The 27,823-nt window shown below is 37.4% G+C and overlaps 1 protein-coding gene across 22 annotated transcripts in view; it reads left to right on the top strand.

Annotated features, from left to right (window-relative positions):
• The window catches only part of LOC100393071 (BEN domain-containing protein 5), a 1,596,666-nt gene that overhangs the window by 1,001,936 nt on the left and 566,907 nt on the right, over positions 1 to 27,823 (top strand). For 21 of the 22 annotated variants that reach the window (XR_013520038.1, XM_078331670.1, XM_078331666.1 and 18 more), the window contains one exon: positions 18,410 to 18,626. Coding sequence is in view for 21 of the 22 variants with exons in the window: in XM_078331670.1 (XP_078187796.1) it covers positions 18,410 to 18,626 (217 nt within the window). In the remaining variant the exon portion in view is untranslated. Of the gene's footprint in view, positions 1 to 11,462; positions 11,927 to 18,409; positions 18,627 to 27,823 lie in introns of those variants that run through there. The other variant, XM_078331675.1, reaches the window with a different exon arrangement.

Below are 27,823 nucleotides of genomic sequence, written 5' to 3'. Positions count from 1 at the left end.
ATTCCCTCCACATGCAACTGTCTTCCTCCAGAAATCCAATAGGCCTACTTCTTCTCTTTATTCAAATGTTACCTCATCAGAAAGGTCTTTCTTCCCGACCCTGTGTAACAAACCTACTATCCTCTCTTTTACTTTCTATTACCTTATGCTGTCTTTTATTTTCTCATATCACTTGTCAGCACCTGCCATATATATTTGTATGTTTGTTCTTGCCCATAAAAACAGAAACCTCATTTTATAAACTCATTTATCTTTAGCATCAAGATTAGTACTTGATAATTATTTGTTAGATGAATGAACAAACTAATATAATTGGAAGAGCAGTTCTCAAGTTCTGCTTCTAAACTCTAGTGTGACTTTGGCCTAGTCATTTATGTCTATAGGATTCAGTTGTAAAATAAAACAGATTGAGCCAGATCAAGCCTACCCCCCGACCCCTTTGCTGTGTCTCTTGCCATCTAACTTCTATTTACCTGTTTATTTCATTTTGCATATTCTGTGTCTCTCCTAGTTTTTTTTTTAACAAAGAAAGCATTTTTTAGCTGAAAATGGTTGAAAGACACTACACTAGGTGATCCTTAAAGTTCTCTATCTCTATAAAAGTGTACAGATATGTCAGTATAAAGGGTTAATAGACTTCCCAAATAGATTGCAAACAATATCTTTCAAAGAACAATTATGCATTTCTCATATGGAAAAAAAAGTTCCTTGTCTCCTTTACTGATTCCCAAATTTTAGGAAGCTAGTAGATGAGTTCATTTACTCATTTCAATTACCAAAAGCTCTTTTCCGAGTCCATGTTATTATTTTAATTAACATAATAACCCTGAAAAGTAGGAGGTTGTGAAATGCATGAATTCAGAGTTTCTAAGATTAGTAAGTCTACTGAAGTTTGAAAGCTTTTCACTGTGAGAAGATCAATGATGTAGAAAGGAAGCTGTACCATTCACAGGCAGATGATGGGCACTGAGAAACTGATTGAGAGGCATTCTTGCATATGATGAAGGCCAGGATATCACAACTGACTCCTCTGAATCAGCATTTCAACCGGTTACTACTCTATAAAGGAATAGACTAACTGGGTATCGGTGGTGCCACCTTGGGTGCCAATCGCCTTTGTGCATAAAGGGTCATTGAAAACATGATTAAAATCCTCTGTATCTCTTCCTTTCTTTGGGGGTAAATCTTTACTTCACAACATGGCTTACATCCTTACTTCCCTTTCAACCTTATCTATTGCTTCTCCCTATCTTATTAACAGTCTTATTCATGCACTCATTAATTCAATGAATTCAAATTATGTACTTAGTGATTACTTTGTACCAGACGTGGATTAGCAACTAGGGAATCGTGCTGTGCAATAGAAAGATGGACCTACTCTAATGGAACAAAGAAGAGCAATAGTAAGCCATAATGCTTTATGATTCATGTTAAGATAGGGTATTAAAGGGATCATGGGGCTGAGACAGCGTGAGGAGTGGGCATAACTATATCTAAGTGGAAGGAGGACCTCCTAGAGGAAGTGAGACCAAATATAAGTAACCGTTGATGTATAAAGAATCTCTAGAGCAGTGGTCCCCAGCCTTTTTGGCACCAGGGACCAGTTTCATGGAAGACAGTTTTTCCATTGATGAAGGTTGGGGATGTGGGGATGGTTTTGGGATGAATTTGTTTCACCTCAGATCATCAGGTATTAGATTCTCATAAGGAATGTGCCACCTAGATCCCTTGCACACACAGTTCACAATAGGGTTCGCACTCCTATGAGAATCTAATGCCACTTCTGATTTGACAGGAGATGGAGCTTAAGCAGTAATGCTTGCTTGTCCACTAGTCGCCTCCTGCTGTGTGGCCTGGTTCCTAACAGGCCATGGCCCCAGGATTTAGGGAGCCCTGCTCTAGAGACTTTAAGTGTTGGTAGGCTCCTGCAGTTTGACAATTCAGCTTACTGGTGGACTTACTCCTAGATATATCAGGGCCTTAGTCCCATCCTACAGACAGTAAGAGGCTCTGCCAACAAGATGAAGGCTCCTTCTATCTCTGGGACTTTTTTCCAAGAATCACAACTGTCTTGACCTAACTTGGCCTTTTACCTGTATTGTGGGCTTTTGTTTTGTCCTTACCTCTGACTTCTGTGTCAATCTCAGTTCCAAACTCTCTACTTGTTCTGACCTTGATCATCTGATGCCTGTTGCTGAATCAAACCTGCTGGTCACACTACTACAGTAATTCTTCTGGTATCATTAGGTAAGACTTCCTTTTTCTGTATCAGACATCCCAGGGCTGTGCCATATCATTCTTCAGTCGGTGCTTTGCCTCTCCAGCCCAGATTTCACACCTCATAGCCTACCATTCCTCTGCACCTATAGGTCATCAAATTATTGTAACTTTCCACATAGAACAATGGATTGGGCATGGCTTCCTCACCTGCTCTCTGGAGACTGACATCCAAGGGGTTATCACCTCAAGATTCTCATCTGCTTCCCCATATATCTATCCTGGTAGGTTAGCCCTCACTGCTGATTCCTTTTATCATAGTAAGAGAGAACAATTTCTGCATGACCTGGCTTGGAACATGGTATGTCATCTCTGCTAAGTAATCCTACTCCCCTCCCTGATCCTGATCACACCTTCATCCACTTCAGACTGTGATTGTACATTCGCCCCCAGGAGAGCTGAAAGTCATTGGCTACTTATGCCTCTTCCCCTCCTCATTCTTCCCCTTGGCAGTCTACTTCCTCAACTGCTGACTCAGTCTCGGCTCCAACCTCATTATCTCTCATCCGCTGTCTCCCACTGAGTTTGGAAACCTAGTTTTTGGACCAACTCATTTTTCACATTACTTTTTGGCTAAGCTCCCTGGATTTGACAACCTGGAATTTAGGCCATTTCCTGGCTTGCTTATACTCCAGATCACTTGAATCTACTCTCATGATCTATTCTTCATCCTTTCCACTGGGGGTTTAGTTCAGTGAACAAGCATTCCCTGAGCTGGGATTGAAAGTGGAGAGAGGACACGGTTCCAGGGAGATTATAAATCAGATAGTGTTCTAGATTCTTCTATTTTCCTATGTTTGTCTGTTATTGAGCACCCTCAACCTTGTTTATACCTAGCCTATAGTACCCCACTCAGTGTGTGCAGGTGAATAATCTGTAACCACTTTGTGCTGGGGATGATTATGTTGAGATCTTAACAACCAGCACCACTGCCCTATCCCCTCTTAGTAACCAGGCTTAGCTCTATGTTTATAAGCTGAAAGATCTCACAGTGGCTCCTCACATATTAGGGCTCAGTGACAATGAATATTCCTGATTAAAAGCTCTTATCTCATGAGGCTGTGTATTAGTCTGTTCTCACATTGCTATAATGAAATGCCCCAGACTGCACAGTTTATAAAGGAAAGAGGTTTAATTGATTCAGTTCCACATGGCTGGAAGGCATCAGGAAACTTACAATCATGGCAGAAGAGGATGCAAACACATTCTTCACATAATGGCAGGAAGGAGAAGTGCTGAGCAAAGAAGGAAAAGTGCCTTATAAAACCATTACTCACTATCACAAGAACAGCAGTAGGGGGATAACCACCCCCATGGTTCAATTACCTACCACAGGTTCCCTCCCACAACATGTGGGGATTATGGGAACTACAATTAAAGATGAGATTGGGTGGGGACACACCCAACCTTCATCATTTTTCCCCTGGCCCATTCCAAATCTCAGGTTCTCACATTTCAAAACATAATCATGCCTTCCCAACAGCCCCCAAAGTCTTATTCCAGCATTAACCCAATTGTCCAGATCCAAAGTCTCAATTGAGACAAGGAAAGTTCCTTCCGCCTACGAGCCTGCAAAATCAAAAGCAAGTTAGTTTCTTCCTAGATACAATGGGGGTACAGGCATCGGGTAAATATGCCCCTTCCAAATGGGATAAATTGGCCAAAACAATGGGGCTCCAGGCCCTGTGCAAGTCTGAAATTGAATAGGGCAGTCTAGACTTCATTGTCAATATCACTATTGGCATTTTGATCAAAGCCATTCAACAAGTCTCTAGGAAGTTCCAAACTTTCCCATATCTTCCTGTCTTCTGAGCCCTTCACACCCTTCCAAGCTCTGCCTGTTACCCAGTTCCAAAGTCACTTCCACATTTTGGGGTTTCTTAACAGTAGTGCCCCACTCTCTGTGATACTAATTTACTGTATTAGTTCATTCTTAGGCTACTATTCAGAAATGCCCAAAACTGGGTAATTTATAAAGGAAAGTGGTTTAATTGGCTCACAGTTTTGCGTGGCTGAGGAGGCCTCAGGAAACTTACAATCATAGCTGAAGGGGAAGCAAACACATCCTTCTTCACATGATGGAAAGAAACAGGAGTGCCAAGCCAAGAGGGAAAATCCCTTTATAAAACCATCAGATCTTGTGAGGTGAGAACCCACTCACTGTCACAAGAACAGCAGCATGGAGGTAAGCATCCCCATGATTTAATTACCTCCCACTTGGTATCTCCTATGACATGTGGGGATTATGGGAACTACAATTCAAGATAAGATTTGGGTGAGGACAAAGCCAAACCATATCAGGCTGGAAAGAGAAGAAAGAACAATCTAGAAACAAACCAGGATACAACATTATGCAGGCTACTGTCACTGTAGAGGAAGAGGAAGGTTGCCTTCATATGGATGACTAATCCTTTATCATTTCTCTGAGAGAAGCACTATGTAAAACTTGGGCAAAATCTTACTCATGGAATGGCTTCCTGGAGAAGCCCCTCCACCACAATACCCATCCCTACCCCACTCTGCAAGCAACCCTTTAGCCAATCATGGACCTAGAAATGGCAGGCCACAGACAATCAGCCTTCTTACCTCTCTGACACCATCCCCTCACCAGCACACATTCACACATTCAATTAACAAATATCTACTGTGAGTATCCCATGTATCAGGTAGTATCATATGCTAGATTATTCATTAGTGAGCAAAAAACAGATACTGTCCCTACCCACATACAGATTACAACCTAGTTGGAAATGTAAACTATAAACAAATAAGCACAATACATACATAAATATAAATTGAGATAATACTTTGAAGAAAGGATCTAGTTGCTCTGAAGGAGATTAACAGAAGAGTCTAACTTAGGTGGTGATAGCAAAAATAACACGTGAACTAAAACAAAAAGATAGGTAGCAACCAGCTAGGCAAAGGAAGAAGTTAGCGTGGGGAACAGAATGAATGGAAAGAAAAGTATTCAAAGCTCTTGAGATGAACTCTGAACTGGGTGCATCTGAGGAAGTAAAAGAGTTATGTGTTTGGATTTTATTCCAGCGTAACTGGAAATTGTTGAGTTTTAATCTAGGAAGTGATGTGATCCAATTAAGCTTTTTTTCTCTTTCTTTTTTTTTTTTTTTTTTTTTGAGACAGGGTCTTACTGTCACCCAGGCTGGAGTGCAGTGGCCCAATCATGGCTCACTGCAGCCTCAACCTTCTGGACTCAGGTCATTCTTCCACCTCAGCCCCACAAGTAGCTGGGACTATAGGTCTGTGCCACCACACCTGACTAACTTCTGTATTTTTCTTTTTTTTTTTTGGTAGACACAGGATTTTGTCATATTGCCCAGGCTCATCTCAAACTCCTGAGCTCAAGGGATCTGCCTGTTTTGACCTCCACAAGTACTGGATTTACAAAAAATGAGCCATCATTCCTGGCCCAATTAAGCTTTGAAAAGGCTATGCAGAGAAGGGAACTGAGAGGGGAAGAGTAGAAAAAAGGAAGCTGGGCAAAGTAGAATACTTTTTCAGCAAACTAGCCAAAACATGGACATATAGACAAGTATACAGATTTGAAATATCTTTTGGAGGCAGATAAATTTAGAGTCTTTTGGAGAACTTAAGACCTTAGTGAGATGTGAAAATTTCAATAAATGATATCAAGCAAAAAAATTAATATCATTATTGACTTTGCTCTTTTTCACATTTTCATATTCAATCCATCAACAAATCCTATAGACTACCTTTGAAACAGATTCTAAATCTCACTTCTTACCCCCTCCACAGCTTCTTTCTTTACTTAACCCATTATTATACCTTGCCTGGATAGCCATGATAGCTACCCAACTTGTCTTGCTTTCACTCTTCCCAATCCCCAGATAAAGCTCTTACCAAATATAAGCAAATCTAGTCCCCTTCCCCACTTTCTAACTCATTTTCCGCCAGTCTCCTCCTCACTTATTCCTATTTATTTACACTGACATTCTTACTATTCTTAGGAACAAAGAAACTTATTCCTGCTTCCTGTTCTCTCTGGCTGTTTTTCTAGTTATATGTATAGTTTATTAACCTACTTTGAGTTCTACTAAATGGCCACCTCTCTGGCCATCCTAATTTTAAAAAGTCCCTATATTACCCTCTATCCCCTTAACTTGTTTTTTCAATCATTATACTTATCATTACCTCATACTATACTATACATTAATTTCTTTGTTTTATCTCTCTTTCCCATTAGAATTTGAGTTTCATGAAAGCATGGAATTGCTTTTTTGCCCCTTCTGCTTCTCCAAGAACTAGAAAAGTGCAAACATGGGAAGCTCTTGGGCAATATTTATTTTTTATATTGACAAATAAAACAGGCAGTATTTATTGAAGGGTGAAAGAGAGGAAGACATTAAAGTTAACTCAGGTTTCTGGTTTATACAATTGGCTGGATGTAGATGATGAAGAAGCTATTCACTGAGATAGGAACACTTTCAAAAGCCCAGATTTGGGGTATGTCAGGAAATCAATTTTAATTAAGTTAAATTTGAGGTAATTTTGAGACATCCAAGAGAAGCAATCAGGTTGGCAGTTGGAGAGAATGACCATATAATTTATCATTCCAACTGAAAGTGAATAGGAGAAATAAAACAAAATTTCATATATTTTTTTAAATATTGTTTTTGAAACAAAATTTATTTTATTATGTTAGTAGACTTATAAAATAATTATTTTCAAAATTTAATGTGAAAAAATTAATAAGAATTTATGTACATTGAAGCAAAAATGTTTAAAAATATTTTCTTAGAATCAAAGTAATTATTTTTGGCATACATTCATATGCTTTACTCAGTTTCTTAGCTACACCGATATCTAACACAATGTCATTGGTATTTTATGAAAAATATTTTATCTAATATGTTCTCATGATTTTTAGTTTTTTATGACATTGCTTTTGCCTTTAATCTTCTTAGAGTTACATTGTATGATAGATAAATTTGAAACTGTTGACACATTTAACTAATTCTTCTTTATGGAACATACTATACTTAAATTAAAAGGCATTTTCTCTATAGGTACTGAGGTGCCTGCCTGATAAACTTAGAGCAAATGTTCTAAATAAGGGACATTCCTAGGTATGAGCTTTTTAGTATTGAAATATATAAATATTTCAGTCCAAATATTTATGCATTTACATCCTTATTTGCTCTCTTCAGAAAAATTTCTTTGACTTTTTTTTATAAAACAAAATTTATCAAATGAGGTCCTTCTTCATTCTTTTAAATGTTCACCAAATGTAGATATTATAAAATTGAAGGCCTTCTCAATTTCATTTCACTCCAGTACAACATACAAATATCCAATTAAAAGTAGGAGCTTCATGAAAAGATTCTGCTAATAAGCTGTTATCCCAAAGAAAAATCATAGAATTTCAAAATTTAATCTTATATTTCAATTGTGCTTTCACCATTTAATTTGTGCAATTTCTTGTTTGCTTTTGTAAAGACAACTGTCATATATTCTTGTTTGCAAGCTTTATTTTAAATAATTGCAATTTGATAAAAGCTTTAAAAGCTGAAGCACTTTGGTGATTCATTTATTGAATAGTTGATTAATGATTTCTAATTGATTTTGAATAAAATGCAACCAAAATGTAGAGATCTCATTGACAATAACAAAGAAAAAGTATAAAATCAATGTTGATTAGCATTGATTTTGAGCCTTTAATAAAGGCTCAAAATTTCTGAAATCACATTGATGTCAGACAGTAAAAACAGAAAGTGTGGTCTGCCTTTCTGAAATTTTATAAAAACATTTTTTCATGTGTAGTTTAATGTTAGCTTCATACAAAAATTGTATAGTTCTGTTGGGTACATTTTGACAATTATGGCTTCTTCCAGTTATGAATTATATAGACACCTCAAACCAATACAAAATAAATTCTTTTCCATAGGTTTGCTGATTTAACAAGTACATTGCACCAATTTCAAAAAATACCAATTGTATTCATATTGCCCTAAAAAGCAATTTTTTTCTTCAGTGTTTAACTTTTTAAAATGAATAAGCTGTATCAGTACTACTAAGAGTATTTTAGGTTCAATAGAATGAATTTGGTTATATGAATTGGATAAAAATAATTGAATTATATTGGAATTCAGTTACATTATTTTCTATTTGATACATCTGTTGACTTTGATATAAAACTGCTGGTTTTAGTTCTTCTGCTAATTGAGAAAAGACATTGACAGCTATCACTTCATACCCAAGAGAACTTGGAATTAGAAGTGATCAGAATTATTTCAAAATAGTTATGTACTCTAAATAATAAGCTAAACATCAGAAGTTATATGTAGTATGGCTCTGATGTCTGGCTTTTCATTTAGAGTACATGACTGTTCTAGAATAATTTCAATCATTTTTCTTATATACTTCTGCTTTTACATGTGTAAATTGTAGTATTTTAGCATAAGTTTTTTAAAAGTAAGTATTAACTGTTTAAGTAGATATTGATGTTTCTTCAGCAGATCGGTGTCTTCTGATTTTTTTTTTTCCAAGCTGATGGGGACTGTTACCTAATTGCTCGTCAGCAAATCTTTGGAATGAGAGACTAAAAGTGTTGAGCCAAGTTCAATAGGCATAAATGTGAAGCCTTGTGTTAGACTTTATAGGCTAACTCCAAAAGTCCAGGAAAGGAGAGATTTTTTTTTTCAAACCTTCTTTTGCCATGCTTTTCAGAATGATGACATAATTTTTCTTTTTTTCTTAGTAATATGCTATGTTAAATTGATTTTCCAATGTTAAACTAACCTTACATTCCTGGAATAAAAATAACCTCAGTATGATACATTTCCTCTTTAAATAGATTATTGAATTAACTTTGCTAATATTTGTATTAGGATTTTGAACTCTACATTCTTCTTTAAGATTAATGTGTGAAAATATCTTTTCTTGAAATGTCTTATCCTCGCCGGGTGCGGTGGCTCAAGCCTGTAATCCCAGCACTTTGGGAGGCCGAGGCGGGTGGATCACGAGGTCAAGAGATCGAGACCATCCTGGTCAACATGGTGAAACCCCGTCTCTACTAAAAATACAAAAAATTAGCTGGGCACAGTGGCGCGTGCCTGTAATCCCAGCTACTCAGGAGGCTGAGGCAGGAGAATTGCCTGAACCCAGGAGGTGGAGGTTGCGGTGAGCCGAGATCGTGCCATTGCACTCCAGCCTGGGTAACAAGAGCGAAACTCCGTCTCAAAAAAAAAAAAAAAAAAATTGGAAAGCATAGTGCTTTCATTTCAGTTCATTTTATATTTGATATTTTTATACATTGGTGTAAGGCAATTATTCCTTGCTTAATCCTTCCAGGTGTTCACCAATGGTTGCATCTAGACCTAGATGTTTGTTTTATATTGTTTTGTGATCTTTTCTTTATATTTTAAATAAACCATTAACTGGGGATTAAATTTAGTTTTTTTTTTTTTTCAGTGGGATGGGAGAATCACAAGGAATCAGGTGTTCAGAGGAATGTATTGAGTAGAGGTGAGGAACTAGGATGTTGAAAAGTAAAAAAAGGAGAGAAGGAGAGGAAGAAGGAGGAAGAAAAAGAGGGAGATAGAACAGGAATATTGCTTCATTCTAAAAATGGGTATTAATAATGGCCGATCAATATTTTGTGTATTTAAAATGGAGAACTCTATAAATATTTATTGAGTTTACTTGTTCCGGATCTGAGTTAAAGTCCTGGATATCCTTATTAATTTTCTGTCTCGTTGAGTGTAAATCTTGTTATGGGTCTCATGTATCTGGATAAAATAGCCAGTTAACATCAAATGGCAGTAACCCTAAATTTAAATCGACTAAATCCCCAATCACAAGATACAACCAAAACCTAACGGTATATCCAAAGATACACAAAGACTCAAAACAGAGGGTTGGAGAAAAATTTACCAACCAAATGGAGAGCAAAAATAAATAAATAAACAAAAAGCAGGAGTTGCAGTTCTCACATTTGATAAAATAGATTTCAAAGCAACAAAGATACAGTGGTAAAAGGATCAATGCAACAATAAGAGGTCTTCTGATTTTTATATGGGCATGTTATCAGTACATTTCTATCAGGATCATAAACATTGACAAATATTTTATGTAAGTTACATATTTATCATTGAATTTCATAAGAAATGGAAATGTAATAGTTAACTTTTCTGAAACATACACTTTTGTAGTTTTGATCTCATTGCTGCTGAAAGGGTAACAGACAAAAAAATTTTCAAGAATTTTAACTAAACAAGAAAATAAATGCATAATTTTATATTACACCATAGGATAAATGTGTCAAGAGCATTCAGACTATTCTCTATAAGCAGAACTGTTCAGTCACTCATTTCCCAGGCATATTTCATATTCTTCTAACCAATTATTTCCCACATTTCCTGTTGATCCCACTAACTAGTAACCTGGAGGCTCCATGTATCTTGAAGGTTGCAGCATGGGCCACAGCACAATTGACTGGTTCAACAAGCTGACAGCAGGGTAAACATCTTTGAATACTTCCCACACCACCATTTGGAACCTGAAGGTGTTAACTGTCCTCCTGTATTCAGACACACTTAGTTTTATGAGAGAGCACATTCCTTGAAAAGGGGATATTAGTTACTTTGGGTCTGCAAAAGGTCAAGAAGAGAAAACAGATTATTATGGGTTTTAGTTAATAAGCATGTATTTAAATTAAGGCCCTATCCATTTTCACTTTTTCCTTGAGCCCCCACCTGGATTTGCTCTGTTCATTTCATGCCCTAAGCACACTTAGTGTGAACTTGGAATTCATTGTTCTCAACCAAGAAAGAGCATGATGCCAACTATTCATCACACACAGCATGATGAAAATCACATTTACTATTTACTGAGCACTCAGTATGTGTCAGGTACCAGTCTCCAAACTTCACAACAAACCCATAAGCTAAATACTATTTACATTTTATAGATTGGGAAACCCAAGCACAGGTTACCTGACTGATTAATAATGGAAATGGATTAGAGCCTGAAACCACATTAGTTCTACTGTACAATGACTGCATTTCTAAAAGACATCTAAAGCTAGAATTGAGCACAGCTCTGTCTGTTCTTTCAAAACCCAGCACTGACTGACTTATTTACTCATTGATTCAAAATATTTATCAAGTGCCTCTGTATGCTAAGTTCTATGCAAAGTGACAAGGAGATTCCAGTCTAGTGACTTCACAACCTGAATGATTATGGTTTCACCCATGATGTAATAAAGTAATTTGGATACAAAACTTTAGTGCAAACCTGACCCAATGCAGCTATAGTCTACTACCCAATCCCAGAGCACCCAGAATTCAATCCTGCATCATGTACCATCCCATACCTCAGCAAATGACACTTTTGAAAACACAGTTCTTTTCACCTAAGAGTTTCACAACAACCCTAAGAAGAATACGGGATGTATTTTAGTAGCCACATTTTATATAGAGGCACAGGGTATACCAAGAAATTGGACTAGAATCCAACTCCTAGCTCCTTGTTCAGTTTCCTCTTCTTGCTGCCTCTCAGGAATCTGGATTGGAGAAGATAGAGTATGTGATTTATAGCCTCTCATTGCATGGGGTGCCTGTCCCTGGAGTTTCTGACTGCATTGGCATTCTGCCAGCCACCACCATAGGTAGGAATATTGTTGCTGTCCATGACCAGGGGGAATAATCAGTCTCAGCTATTCCTCAGCACTAAACAAGCCAAAGTAATTGGGTTTAATTTTAATTTTTTTAATGGCTTGGAATTAATAGAAGCAGCTGCTGCCACAGTGTGTGGGTGTCCTTCTCCAGAAGGCACAGACAAAAAAAAATCCCTACATATAAAATAAACTCTGAAAAATCAACAATCCGGTGTGTAGGACAAAAAGGTTAATTCAAGAATCGAGCAATATCTTTTTGTTATCAAAAATTCAGCTGGCAATATGTAGCACTGTCTATCTCCTCCCACCCTGAGTGCCCATCAGCCCCTGATAAGATGATAATCTGATTAGACACCTGGTGTAAAAATATGTTGCCTGTATCTGAGCACTCTCTCACTCTTTCTCCCCCTCCTCGTGACTCACCAAAAGATTAGCTGTGACAAAGTGCGGAGAGATATAAGAATAGATGTGCTGGTGACAGGAGTACTATTATAATTATTTGGGGGAAGAAAGGATTAGAATTAGAGTGGGTCCTGCTTGCTTAGAGAAGGTGCATTTAGAATATGGATATCCATCCAAGGTCCCTGGCTGTGCCAGACATCAAAGAGGAAAAGGAGGAGGGCAAATGGCTCAAGCTAGGTGACAGCCTTGGTTGTTCCAGTCCAACATAGACTAAAGGCCATGTCTTGGCATAGATGACAAATGAGAGATTCAGCTGCCCACATGTAGGGAAAAGGAATGAAATCTTAATTCAATTTCAAATATGCCTGGGAAACTACATGCCCGTTTGCTTCCAGTCCTTGAAGAGATGAAGTAAAGGAACCAAGAGACTATAACTGCCATTGTTGGATAAATCGGAGGTAGCACAGCCTTGGAACAGTGAGAAGAATATGCGTGTAACAGTCAGAAAGTAGTATATATCAAACAGGTAGCACAGCTATTGGGATTCAGAAGGTGCTTAAAATTTGTTACTTCCTTTGGGGATATGAGTGACTTTATGATGCCCTTGTTTTGCATGCCTTATTTAAGACTTACAGTCTGGAAAGAATGATTCTTTGTTATGTCCCTTTCTGCTAATTTGAAGAAATGTGCTTGTGTCTACTGGGGTTGAAATGCCTTTATTCCTATCTGCATTTCTCTGTTTGATTAGAGAGGAAATTAGGGCTCCTGTCTTTCAAGGCTCTGAGGAGGAACAGAGAATTAGAGAATGCTGTTGTTTTAGAGAAACTTACATACTCCATTTGATCTGGGGCTTCTCTTCTTCCTTGTATTCTGGTAACCTCCAAAATAATGCTTTGGGAATTTAGTTGAGGGGTCTGAACGGGAAGTAGAGAGGATGATAGGTGGGAGGGGAATCATTCATCCACTCATAAGTCAGCTCATTCATTGAACACACATACATTGAGCTCCTCTTCAGGGCCAAACACTGTGCTAGTGCTGAGGATTTTAAGGTGAATCAGAAACACAGCAGTGTCTGCAATTAGTATTTAGAGCTGTTAATTCATCCTGAAGTTGTTGACAAAGACTTCAAAGAGGAAATATCATTTGAGCTAGGCCTCACTTCTCTATACAGGATGCATGATGTAGAAAAGAATGGAAATAGCAATTGTAGGCATAAAGAACAGCATTTAAAAAGGCAAGGAGGTTTTTGAGAATATGATATATTCAGGGAATGACTTAAAGTTTCACTTGGAGAGAGTACAATGTATATATATTAGTGAAGCTTGATGTTATTTATTCATGAACATATTTACCTAATTCATAAGCATTTTTGGCACCTCATCTATGCAAGCCTTTGTATAGGTCCTTGAGAACTAGAGATGACTAATATATAGTACCTGCCATCAAGGTGAGCTCAGTCTCATAGTGGAGAAAGGAAGATGTTTAAATTGATATAATTTTATAGAAGCTATAATGGATAGATAGAATGACATTAGGCAGACAGAGAGAATGAGATAGAAGCTATAATAGAGTATGTTTGTGAACGTGCTGAGTGTGTGCGCACGTGCACACATGCATGCTTACTCAGAAACTCTGCATGCATGACTGAATCTGAGGATGTGAGTTACAGACCTCCCTCACTCATGTGGATGTCCTCAGGACAAGGCCTTATTCCAAGAGCTGGATCAGCCTTTAGTCCCCAAGTCTTGAAGGCACACACCCCAGGACCTGGAATCTTACTGGGTCTCTGGCAGGATCAGGTGTTGTGCCATTTTCTTTCAGGGGTCTTCTGGGAAGTCATGAAAACCCTGTTTAAGCATAAAGGTTTTTGACTCTACCTTTATTTTCATATCATTGATATAATATGAATAACTTCAGAGGACTGTTGAGAGGAATAAAGATGTTAATACGTTATAAAGTACTTAGAATGGCCTAGCATATGGTCAATGCTATATAGATACAGCATTGCATATAGCATTGTATATAGCCTCACATACAGTCATATGCTATATAGATATTAGGAAATCGTACTATAATAATTATCATTATTTTCTTATTGTTTCCATGGATATCGTAGAGTATCTGTGTTAAATGGAATCAGAAGTCTTCCTTGTCTAACCTAACATCAAGTATAGGAACTTTAACCCCTAAAGCTTCTAATATTGTACTTCTCTGTAAGGGAGCCCTCTCTACTTTCCCCTCAGCTGAATGTTAAAGAGTCTCTATATTGATATAGAATCTGCCTTCTTGTGATGCCTACCAATGATATTCTGGGATAAGAAGTTTCTTTTCCCCCTTTTTTTCATTGCTTTTTAAAGAAATAAGAATTTCTTGAGACCTCTCTACGCCATCACTAGAGGGAAAGAAAGAAGTAACACAGTTTACATTTTCAAGAAGCCTACTCTTTCAATAAATACCCAAATATCCATTCACTTTTATTGATCATTGTTAACAGACAAACCAGGCGATAAAAATCTTCTTATATCATTTTTTAAAATAGAGAAAAAATAATGTAGACTGAATAGTCATGGAAGGCTTTAGAGAAGAGCTGTGTTAAAGGGTAGTCACTAACTTATACATTGATTTGTTCATTTAAATACTTGGTTGACAATGGACCATATGCCTCATCTATCAGTAGGAGTTCACCAAGTATGCAGGAAGGTGGGGAAGGCAGTTCAGGTAGAGGAAAGATCAAGTGCAAAACAGAGATATGGAAGGTATGGCACAAAATTGTGTTAGGGAGTTATGAGTAGTTGAGTATGAACTCTCTAGAGTTCAAGGAGTGTGAAATGGGTGATGATGCTGGAGTCACAAGGCCATCACAGGAAGCCTTGTGGGCCAAATTGAAATGTGAACATAAGAAGTTGGATAAAAGGTTTTTAGCAAGAGAATACTGTAAAACCACGTTTTTCTGGAAGTAGAGGGTAAGGCTATAAGTTGGATGGCAAGGGGAAAAGGGGAGTGGAAAGATACTTTAGGGATTTTGAGCACTTTTGAGTCACACTGGCCTAGGCTTAATACAGGATCTGCTGCTCACTGATCTTGTGACCTCGGGGAATCTTTTTTTTTTCCTCTCGTGGTTTCAATTTTCTTATCTGTGTAAAGCGGATAACAGCCCCTAGCTCATAAGGTTATGTGAGGATTAAATTATAATGCACATAAAACACTTAATACAATGGCCGAGACATAATGAGAACCTAATGAGCAAAATAAAAGAAAAATCAGAAGTACATCCCAAATGAAAGAGATTTTTCCCTCCCTAGTTTCAGCCCCTTTGCCTTTCTTCTTTGCATTACTTGAAAGTCTTGATGAATTTTGCCTGCTGAGCCCTTCTCAAATAGATTTCTGTTTGTATCCTTGAAAAGGTAGAAAATCTAAGCCCTGAACAGCATCTCAGTTTTCCTGAATGATTGCCACAGAGCGCATTTACCTCTACTCTGACTGCTAATCAGGTTAGGCATCCTAGCTCACCCAGGAGAGGAGCTGGGACAGCTGCAGGCAGTAGATAGATTTTCCGGATAGCACATAATCAAATTCAGTGGAGACAGCAGCCTCTCAGAGTCAAGTTGCAGAACTTGACTCAAAGAGGAGAAAACTGTGGTGACAAAATTTAAAGCCTATACCCTGGTTGTATATACTGGTAAATAAATAGCTAAAAACAGCATCATATCTTGAGACCTTATGACTGTAGGAACCTCTTGTGAATGAAGACATACTACTCATCCAGGGCTCTAAGAGACTCAGACTCAGACCTTCAAGTCAAGGCCTGAAGTGACTATCACAGACCATTGGCTGGAAACCTCAAGGCCACTTTCACTGATACTCTCCCCAAATACAAATCTGGAACCCTGGGACTCGCATATGCCACCAGCCTGCCTCACTTTCCTGCATCTTCAATAACATCACCAATGTAGAGCATCATGTATTCTCTCCATACCCACATCCTTGCACTAGTCTGTTCTCTCTCTAATCTTGACTCTTAGTGCTTCCTTCCCTCTGCCTCTCCAGACTTCATTTTCTACTTTTTCCTCTGGAACTTGGCTCCGTGGTTAATAATCTTACTTGGATCCTCAGTCTTTAAGTTCACTTCTTCCTTTACCTCTTGTCTTAACCAAACTAGACTTGGTAAATGATGCTTAAATATTTGCTGAATAAAACAATGAACTGAGGCCTGACTCTCTGGGAGGGCATTACTTCCCCCATTCTTATTCTTCTACGCTGCACATATAGAAGGATCAGGAGAGGTCACTCTTCTCCTCACTCCTCATGCACTTTCCAAGCCAGAATTTAGGGTAGCAGTCTAATTAGAAGAAGGAGTGCCTATAATATTTGTCTTAAAGATGTATTTCCATTATGAGAAGACTGTTATTTATATATTTGTTGACAGTGGCTTTGGGAATAGGAGGCAAGTAGACGCTATTGGTGGGCCAAAGTGCACCTCTAAACAACCTCTGATACTACCACTGACTTTTATGTGAAAGCTCTGTTTCTGTGTTGCTTATACTGCATATCTATCATCCTGTCCTTCTTCTCAGCACTTTCAGATTGGTACCCATCTTAGACCTCATGGCCCATCACTTTAGTCACTTCTTTTAATATAATCAAATACAAGAATATTTAATTAAATTTAATATAATCGAATGTATGTACAGGCATCAGTGCCATATAACCACTGCTGTTCCATAGGAATCCCACAGCCACACCTCCCACCCTGTCCACTTAGTTTCAGAAAGATACTAAAGTAGAAACAAGATTCTGCAACAAACACTAGTATGTTATAATGCTCTCTGTTCTGTTAACAGTTTTCTCCAGGTTGTTCTACCTGGAGCCAGCACTCTTCTTGTTTTTCTCCATTTCTCCTCCTATACCTTCCTCCTCACATTTCTCTTCATATGTCCCTGTAGTCTTTGGCTTCTCAGTTGAATGCCAAAGCACTACAGGTGAGCCTTATGTCCCTCATCCACTGTATCTGCACTCCCCGGGAGCATCCTTTCCTTTACATATCTTCCAAATCAACCTTGGTGAATAAGACTTACGAAGCAGCTGATAGAAAAGCAAGACTTACACAAAATGTGGAGCTGAACTAGCCTGGAATTGTCAGTGTAGTATCATGGAAAGGGCACAGTTTTAGAAGGGTTTTGCAGGATAAGCAGGATGTAGTGATAGAAATGAGAGACATTCATTGCAGGGAAACATTGTGAAGAGGTTGGATATCATAAATCAGGGCACAGTAACTCTTTAAAGTGGTTAAATACAAAGGAATTATGGAAACTGTGACTGCAGCATTTTTGTTTCCTCATGTTTGCATCTCAGTGTTTAGCTTAGCAAAATTGCCTACACAGCATATTTTAAAGCAGTATTTCCCAAAGTGCTTCTGTGAAAAATTAGTCTCATGGAATGCTCTGTAGAAAATAATAGTAATAATTTAGAGACATGTTGAATATTTTTCCCTTCCTGGAATAATATATAATGCCTATGAGTTTATTTAAAAAATTTTTAATTAGTGTTGTAATTTTAAAAACCTGACTTCCCCGGGAAAAGTAGGCCTCTACCATTTATATCTCAACAGTACCATAGTCTTTATTTACCTTCAAGGCACTTTTAGAGTCTGTAATTATATTGTCTACTTATTTTTAATATTTCCTTGACCACTTTCCCGTTAGAATATATACCTCCTGAGGACAGAGATCTTGCTTGTCTTATTTATCATTGTACATCAAGGCCTACGCATGTGATGCCACATATGTTAGGTGCTCAAAAGAAGGATAAACAAATGAATAGAATGCATCTATTTTTGTTTAACTTTGCATTTTGCAAACCGTTGAGAAAGGGTAGCACTGGATTATGAACAAAGAGCTGCCAGATTTAGGTCTGTTTTTGACATCATGTGGTTTGTGTTGTCATTCTCCCAGCCCTGTTACCGCTGGTTCTTAATGTTACAGTTTTTCTCCTAGGCATTAATTTATATGTATTACCTTTTGAAGCTTGAACAAATGTCTGATATGCCCAAATTTCTTTGTTGATATATTTTAGGCAAAGGCTGCCACCCAAAAATGTTTACTACTACCGCTGCCCGGACCATAGGAAGAATTACGTGATGTCCTTTGCCTTTTGTTTTGACCGAGAAGAAGATATTTACCAATTTGCTTACTGCTACCCATATACATACACTCGCTTCCAGCATTACCTTGACAGCCTGCAAAAGAGAAACATGGATTATTTCTTTCGGGAGCAGCTAGGCCAGAGTGTGGTAAGTCCTGTGCCAGGTTTGGGATATTCATTTAGAAATAGGCAATCTTGGGATAGGGACTTAGCAATGAGTTTTTATGGAATGCAAATAATTAATATTGGTGCTTTCTAGATGATTTAATCTGGAACTTCTAACCCAGATAATCCAGGTTAATCTCCATATAGCAAGATCTATATTAACTATAATTAATTAGTATTGATTTAATAATTCTTTAAATATTATTTTTATTGTATGATTTATAGCTACTAGGGGCACCAGGAAGTCACAGAATAAGGTATGGGACAGATGGTTGTTTTTCTGAATGAAGCTGATAAAGTTCTCTAGCAAAATACAAAACTTAGGTGAATCCCAAAATCTCTAAGAGAAAAGGAGACTATTACTAGGTGTTACAAAAGGTATGAAAGCATTTTATTACTGTGAGCCTCTGATATGAAGAATACATTTCTTAGTGAACCAAACTTGCCTGCAGTACAGGTTAGCAAGTGCTGTGCAGTTTGATTGTGATGACCACGATGTGCTCTGTCATCTGTCAGTTCCCGACTCTTTTTTTCTGCTCCTGGTTTAGTTTCCTGGGTCTAGAGATTTTAATCTCCTGTTTCATAATAGTTACCTATTGCTGATGTGGCAAACTACCCCAAACATGGTAGTATAAAGCAACACAAAATTATTATAATTCCAGGGGCTAGAAATAGAAAATGAGTCTCACTAGGCTAAAGTCAAGGTATCAGCAGATCTGCATTTCTTTTGGAGACTCTAGGAGAGGATTTGTTTCCCTGCCTTTTCCAGCTTACAGAGGCTGCTTGCATTTCTTAGTTTGTAGTTGTCTTCCATCTTGAAAGCCATCTGTGGCTGGTTGAGTCTTTCTCATGCTGTATCACTTTGATATTAACTCTCTTGCCTCACTCTTTCACTTATGAGTATACTTGTGATTATAATAGATCTACCCAGATAATACAGGTTAATCTCCATGTAGCACAGTCTTTAACTTAATCACATTTGTGAAGTCCCTTTTGTTACATGAGGTAACAAAGTCACAGGTTCTTGGGGTCCGGAGTTAGACATCTTGGGTTGGAGAGTTGTGCATTATTTTGCCTACCACATCTTCCTGCTTTCTTTTCCTAGCTTCCACTTCTGCCTAGACTAGGATCTGAAGTTGTTCTTCATATCGAATTAATAGGTTTTACTCTTTGTTGTCAGCAATACTTTGGTTTAATAAAGAATAAGCAGGTAGTAGTTTGGTTTTATGTTTTTTTTCTTCAAACAGTGTGGATTGTGCCCCTGAAAGAGGCATATTGGAAAGGCTCCAAAGGTTCTAAGTGAAGATACTGGTAAAATTGGCAGAAGATACTGTATTTGGGGTTCTGATATGTATTGGTAGTTAAATTAACTCTTGCTAGTGACTGTGAATTCCACATAAAAGTGAGAACTACTTCTAAATAAATCCAGGATACCTCAAAAAAGAGAGCAATATAGAGGGCCTATGTACAGCTCAGGTACCTAAGAGATAAATCTAGTCATGATTTGTTATATCATTATTCTTATAGTCTGAGATTCTCTATGCACTAAAATTTTGCTAGATATCTTTTCTTTACTCCAACCTTCTTCCCAACAGTGCTTCTCATGGGTGCCATTTGTATCTGTTGCCTATATATTTTGAACTGAAAATTGGTATACTTGGTGTATGAGTCAGCATGCTAGTAGGAAACAGATGGCAGCCTCAGATTATGATAATTTAAGGAAGATTTAATAAATGGGCTATTTACAAGGTGTGGACAATACATGCAATGCCAAGGTATAGAGAAATTCTCTAGGGCATTATAATAACAGCCCAAAGGGCATGAAGGAAAGGAATGGTTAACAAAATACAATAGTAGAGAGTCATTTAATGGGTCATCTTGAAAAGAATTGGTGACCTTCAGCTAAGATACACAGTTAGCCTGAGATAATCCCACAGAGAGAGGTGAGAAAAATAAATATATAGACCTCATTCTCTTTCTTACATCTGATCTCCTTCTAGGAGTTCATATTGGCCAACCCAACCAGAATCCAGAGAATAAAGGAGCCCATTTATGTAATTCATACAGATCAGCCTCCCAGGGAAAATAAAAGGGTATAGAAGGGTAGAGAGTGGATGTAGAGGAAAAAATAGAATATATTAATTACAGCTGGTCCAATCAATAATATATTACCAAAAGGTGAGATTATTTGAGATGTGATTGTCAGAAAAATTCTGAGATGAATATTTCCCAGACATATGAATTGTGATATTATTTAAGAGAATAGAAGTTCATTTAATACTAATAACTTCTAAGGCAGAATCTGTACATTTCACTCCTGTGCCCACCCCAACCTTCTCTTGGATTTATGACAGGCAGAATGTAGGTGCACAATGATTATTGAATGAATGATTGAAACAATGAAAACCGGAATTAAGATACATGTCTGGAAGCAGTGTGAAGAGTGGAGAACAACAGAAAGCTGATAAGAAAAACAATAGGATCAGTTAAACTTCCAATAATAGATATTCAAAATAACACATATAAAAGAACCACTTAAACAAGATAGACGTTTAGTTTTTTTCAATGTAAAAGTCTAAATGTAGGCAATCCACAGCTAATGTTATGACTCTACTCCTTGAAAGCGTCAAAGGGTCAGGTTCTTTCAGCTTTCTTCTCTGCCATCCCTGAGATGTGGCCCTCAACCTCGTGATTCAATATGGAATTCTATCATCATATCTGTATTCCATGCAGTAGGATAAAAGAGATGGTAGAAAAAGCAGAAGCAGTTTTGTGGCACTGTCATTTACCAGAACTCATCCACATTTAACTAAAGGAAGGATAAGAAATGAAGTCTTTATTCTGAGTAGCCATGTTTTAACTGAAAATTGGTGGTAACTATCAGGGAGAATTGATATTGAGGGACAGCTTGAAGTCTCTGCCACAGGAAACCTGAATTCTGCTCTCAGCTCTAACATGAAACTACTTGTATTACCTTGAATTCTGTGTCCCCTTTCTGGGGATAATTTTTTCACCTATAAAGTGAGAAAATTGGATTTGAATAAAAGTTTTCAAATTATCCTTGAGGAATTCCTTGGTTGAAAAAGTAATAGTTTGAGACTCCTGACCTACTTCAGAGCCTATGAGAGGCACTGTAGAGATATATAACAAGGTATATATGTGAGTCTTGGTATACTTTCAGAAGCATATTCTGTACCAGGGGAAAAAATGACATGTCCAAATAGCTCTGACACTTAAAAATATATAATTAAGGATCTAATGAGTTAAGGAGTTAATAATTAAAACAAATGTCATAAAGGATGTCTTTAAAAGCTAACGATTTTGCTTTTAAGCCATCTTGAAAGATGAGTAGGATTATGGAATACAGAGTTGATAATAAGGTAGCCCAGAAATCAGGAAAAGCCAGAGTCCTTGCCTGGTGGCGATAGTTGGTTAGAAGTCTGGTTTGATTGGAATAAGGAATCAAGGGGCTACTGGAGGATTAGGCTGGACAGGAAGATCCAGGCAAAACCCTGGAAAACCCTGATTGTCATATTAACTACATTCTTTATTCAGATTCAACACAACACATATACCGGGTTTGTTATTTTATGTGGACTATTCAGTGTTTTTTCTCACAACAGTTTTATAGAGTAGGCAGAACTGTCCCACTTTGGGGGATATATAATCTGAGGCTAAAAAGATAAGTCTCTTCTCTAAGTCCTCATGACTAGTTCATATCAGGGCCAAGTTTAAACCCATGTCTTCTAACACCATGTCCTGGCCCTTTGATAGACATTCTAAGACCCAAATAGATTTTTGAGAAAGGGATTTACCTTATCCAAAGCAGCATTTTAAGAAAGTAAATTTAACGGAAGTACAGGGTGTACCTGTGCCATCTGGACTAGATCAGGGCAGCTCTGTGGGCTGGCTCAATCCTCTGTGCTGGTCCTTGATGCAGATTTTAGAGAATTTAAGGCTTTCTGGCATACTTTTGCAGACAGGACAATTCTCAGTTACCAGGGTGTTTGATATGGCTTGTGTCTGAAGGCATCACTATAATTAGTTAATCCTTATTCCACTTTGAGGGAGGATAATTACAAGTGGGAAGGCTAAACATGCCAGCATCTAGATCTTAGGGAGAGGAGGCAGGAAGGAAGATTTTGAATTTTTAGTGCTGGAACTATTAATCACTATGGTCATAGCTGTTACTGGTACTAATTATATCATCCAATAATGCATTTTATTTTGTTACCAGTAGCTCCTTTTAAACCCACTAAACAAAACCCCTTTGAACATGTATTTAAAACCATGATCTGCCATTTAAGATAAAGACATCATGAGAAAGATATTTTCATTATTGTTCTAATAGCTTTATTGAGGTATAATTCACATACTCTAAAATTCATGCATTGTAAGGATATACTTTTATGATTTTTAGTATCTTATGGTTTTTATAGAGTTGTTTGATTATTACCACAATATCTGATTTTAGAATATTTCCATCATCTCAAAAAAAATTTCCCTTTTTAATTCCCACTTCTAGTCCCAGTCACAGGTAACTACTAATCTGCTGACACTATAAAATTACCATTGCTGAACATTTTATATAAACAGAATTCAAGAACATGTAGTCATCTTTTGTGTCTTACATTTTTCATGTAGCATTATATTTTTTAGGTCCATCCATATTATGGCATGTATCAGTAGTTCATTTTTAGTGCTGAATAGTATTCTACTGAAAGGATATACCACATTTTGTTTACCAGTTCTCTATTTCAAGGGTATTTGGATGGGTTTCAGTTTGGATCTATTATGAATAATGCTGCTATGATTATTCAGTTACTTATCTTTGAGTGGACATATGATTACATTTTTCTGGAGTAAAATAATTTCTAGGAGTAAAATAATTAATAACATAAGACTATATTAATATAATAAGAAGTTTCCATTCAACTTTTAAAAGATAAACTGTCAAACTGTGTCCCAAATAGTAGTTTAATTTTATATTCTTATCAGCCATGTGGGAGGATTCCAGTTTCTCCAGATGCTAGCCAACACTTGGAATTATCTATAATCATTATTATAGCCTTTTAGTGGGTGTATCTCATTGTGGTTTTAATTTGCATTGCCCTTATGACTAATTATATTGATCATTTTCTCATGTAATTATTTTTTATTCATAAATATTCTTTGGTAAAGTGTCAGTTCAAATTTTCACATTTTTAAAACTGAGTTCTCATAGAGTTTAAGAGTTCTTTATATATTCTAACATGAGTCTTTTGTCAGATATATGTTTTGCAAATATTTTCCCCCACTTCTTGCCTGTCTTTTCATTTATTCTCTTAACCATGTCTTTTGAAGAATAAAAAATTTAAATTTTGAAGTCAAATTATCAAATTTTTAATGGATTATGCTTTTGATGCTATCATGAATGGGAGTACCTGTGCATCACATTTTTGCCAGCATTTAGTATTATCCGTGTTCTTGATTTGGGCCATTCAAATACATGTGTAATTGTACTCATTGTTGTTTCAGTCTGCATTTCCAAAGGACGTAATGCTGTGGAGCATCTTCTCATGTCTAAGAACTCTTTGCCTAACAGCAGGCCACAACAGTTTTCTTTTATGTTATGCTTCTGAAATATTTATATATTTAGCCTAAATTTAAGTCTGTAATTCATTTTGAATTAGTTTTTGTGTATGGAATAAGGTAGTTCATTTAGTTGCATATGATATCGAATTTTTCCAGCCACACTTGTTGAAAAGACTAATCTTTACTCAGGAGTTATGCTGGCAACTTTCTCTGCTCAGTTTGTTTGTCGTTTGCTTGTTTTTAATGTAGTCTTTTCTTTTTTAGAACAATTTTAGTTTCATGGCAAAATTGAGAGGAAGGTACAGAGATTTCTCAATATACTTCCTGCCCCTACACAAACATAGCCTCTCCCATTATCAACATCTTTCACCAGCGTGCTACATTATCTTACAACTGATGAACATATGTTGACACATTATTAGCACACAGAGTCCATCATTTACCTTAGAGTTTCCTCTGGGTGTAGTACATTCTATTGGTGTGGACAAATTTATAATGGCATGTATACACCATTTTAATAATACAGATTAGTTTCATTGTTCTAAAAATCATCTGTATCTCACCTATTCATTCTTCCCTTCCCATAACCTCGCCTGTTCATTCTTCCCTTCCCATAACCCTGTCAACCACTGATCTTTTTAATGTCCCCATAGTTTTGTCTTTTCCAGAATGCCATGTAGTTGAAATTTGTATAGCCTTTTCAGATTGCCTTCTTTCACTTAGTACATGCACTTAAGCTTACTCCATATGTTTTCACGACATGATAGCTCATTTTTTAGCACTGAATAACAGTGCATTGTCTGGATGTAATACAGTTTATTTATCTACCTATTGAAGGATATCTTAGTTGCTTTCAGGTTTTGGCAGTTATGATAAAGTTGTTATAAACATCAGCATTCAGGTTTTCATGTGCACATAAATTTTCAGCTCCTTTGCGTAAACTCCAAGGAGTGCAATTCTTGGATCATATGGTAAGAGGAGGCTTAGTTTTGTGAGAAATCACCAAACTCTTCCAAAGTGGCTGTGCCATTTTACATTCCCAATCAGCAATGAATGCAGGTACTTGTGCTCCACATCCTTGCCAGCATGCAGTGTTGTCAGTGTTCTTGATTTTGGCCATTCTAGTAGGTGTGTAACTGTATCTCACTGTTGTTTCAATTTGCATTTTCCAAATGGCATATGACGTAAAGCATCTTCTCATATGCTTACTTGCCATTTGTATATCTTCTTTTGTAAAGTATCTGTTAAGACCTTTGGCCCATTTTTTAATTGGGTTGTTTGTTATCTTATTGTTGACTTTCATATAGTTTTGTTTTGTTTTTTTCCTATTTCAAGCCTTAATTCTCAGGGAATCAACACTGTGTTTATGTAGGTTAAGGGTAAGTTACTACCGGGCTGAAGTTATGTTCGCCGCACCCCCCTGCCCCCGAGCCAGTAAGGCTTCCCTCTTCTGCTGATGGATCTGTGTCTGAGTAAAGGAGTGTATTCAAAGTTTGGGCAGTTTTCAAGTTTGTTTTACTTTCCTTTTCATGTTGTGTTGCCTGTGTGCATATGTATAGCCTCAAATTGGTCAGAAGTGTGTATTATATGAGTAGTACTATTATTAAAAACCTACCATATAACTAGCATTATCTAGACTCTGGGGATACAGCAGTGAAAACAAGTTCATGTCTTCATGAGATTTACATTATGGTAGGAAGAGACAGACAATATTGGAGTAATTAAATCAGGAATAAGGATCAGTTTGGGGAGTAAGATTTCATTTAGAAGATAGCACTTAAATTCTGAGACATGTAAGTATTGTCTTCTCCCATTTTCATTTGTAACAATGGAGATCTAATGAGATTGAGAAATTTGTCTACATCATGCAACTGGAATTTGAAGCCAAGTCTTTGTGAACTTTATAATTATTTAGTGAATTCTTGCAAAGCCATTCTTTAACACTACAAATATCTGGTGAGCATCTTCTGCCTACCAGGCTCTATGTTGGATGCTGAGGAGAGAAGATTAATACAAAACACATTCTGTCCCTGAAAAGTACACAAGAAAATGGGTGATGTAGATGTAAAAACAAATAAAATGGAAAGATCTGGTAGAATACAAACAGCAGGCGAGAAGGGGTACTAGGGAGTGAATGAAGTCTTAAGGAAGGAGGCATCTTTAGTATCAAACGTGTAAAGAGGCTGAAGTGCTATGGTGTGTCCTCACAGTGTTACATGACTCCTTGTGACAAAAGGACAAAAGCACAGGGTCACCCTAAGAAGACTAGGAGGGGTGGTGACAGAGGATGCAGGAGAAATAAGTAGAAGCCAAGTGAGGAGGGCCTTGAATGCCAAGTTAAAGAATTTGGACTGTATCCTGAGGGAAGCTAGGAACCAAGCAAGAGGTAGTATGATCATTGTGACACTTAACCCTTACATCTCTAAGCTTCCCCTGCTGGTGACAGCTTACCTTTCTGATAAGAAGACAGGATGTCTAGGTGGCTTTCCTTCCCACAGGCAAGCATCTTTGTTAGCTAAGAGTACCAAGAGGAAAACCACCAAGACTATACATATAGGAATAGGAATGACACAGAAAAACCTTAAGAAGTTGGCCTCTCTGACTTTTTAAAATTCTTTTTATTATACTTTAAGTTCTAGAGTACATGTGCAGATCATGCCGGTTTGTTACATAGGTATACACATGTCATGGTGGTGGTTTGCTGCATCCATTAGGTATTTCTCCTAATGTTATCCCTCCTCAATCCCCCCACCCCTGCTATTCCTCCCATAGCGCCCCTCCCCACCAGGCCCCGGATGTTCCCCTCCCTGTGTCCATGTGTTCTCATTGTTCAACACCCACTTATGAGTGAGAAGATGAAGTGTTTGGTTTCCTGTTCCTGTGTCAGTTTCCTGAGAATAATGGTTTCCAGATTCATACATGTCCCGCAAAAGACATGAACTCATCTTTTTTATGGCTGCATAGTATTTCATGGTGTATATGTGGCACATTTTCTTTATCCAGTCTATCCTTGATGGGCATTTGGATTGGTTCCAAGTCTTTGCTATTGTAAACAGTGCCACAATGAACATACGTGTGCATGTGTCTTTATAAAAGAATGATTTATAATCCTTTGGGTATACGCCCAGTAATGGGATTGCTGGGTCCAATGGTAATTCTATTTCTAGATCCTTGAGGAATCACCACACTGTCTTCCACAATGGTCGAACTAATTTACACTCCCACCAGCAGTGTAAAAGTGTTCCTATTTCTCCACATCCTCTCCAGCATCTGTTGTCTCCAGACTTTTTAATGACTGCCATACTAACTGGCATGAGATGGTATCTCAATGTGGTTTTGATTTGCATTTCTCTAATGACGAGTGATTATGAGCATTTTTTCATATGTTCATTGGCCATATAAATGTCTTCTTTTGAAAAATGCCTGTTCATATCCTTCCCCCACTTTTTGATGAGGTCATTTTTTTCTTGTAAATTTTTTTTAGTTCTTTGTAGATTCTGGATATTAGCCCTTTGTCAGATGGGTGGCTCACAAAATTTTTTCCCATTCTGTTGGTTGGTGGTTCACTATAATGATTGTTTCTTTTGCCATGCAGAAGCTCTTAAG

The sequence above is a fragment of the Callithrix jacchus genome, chromosome 7, assembly GCF_049354715.1.
Source record: "Callithrix jacchus isolate 240 chromosome 7, calJac240_pri, whole genome shotgun sequence".
NCBI classification, from domain to species: Eukaryota; Metazoa; Chordata; class Mammalia; order Primates; family Cebidae; genus Callithrix; species Callithrix jacchus.
Note: the sequence above shows the minus strand (reverse complement) of the source record. Positions and strands in the feature narration are given on the sequence as shown.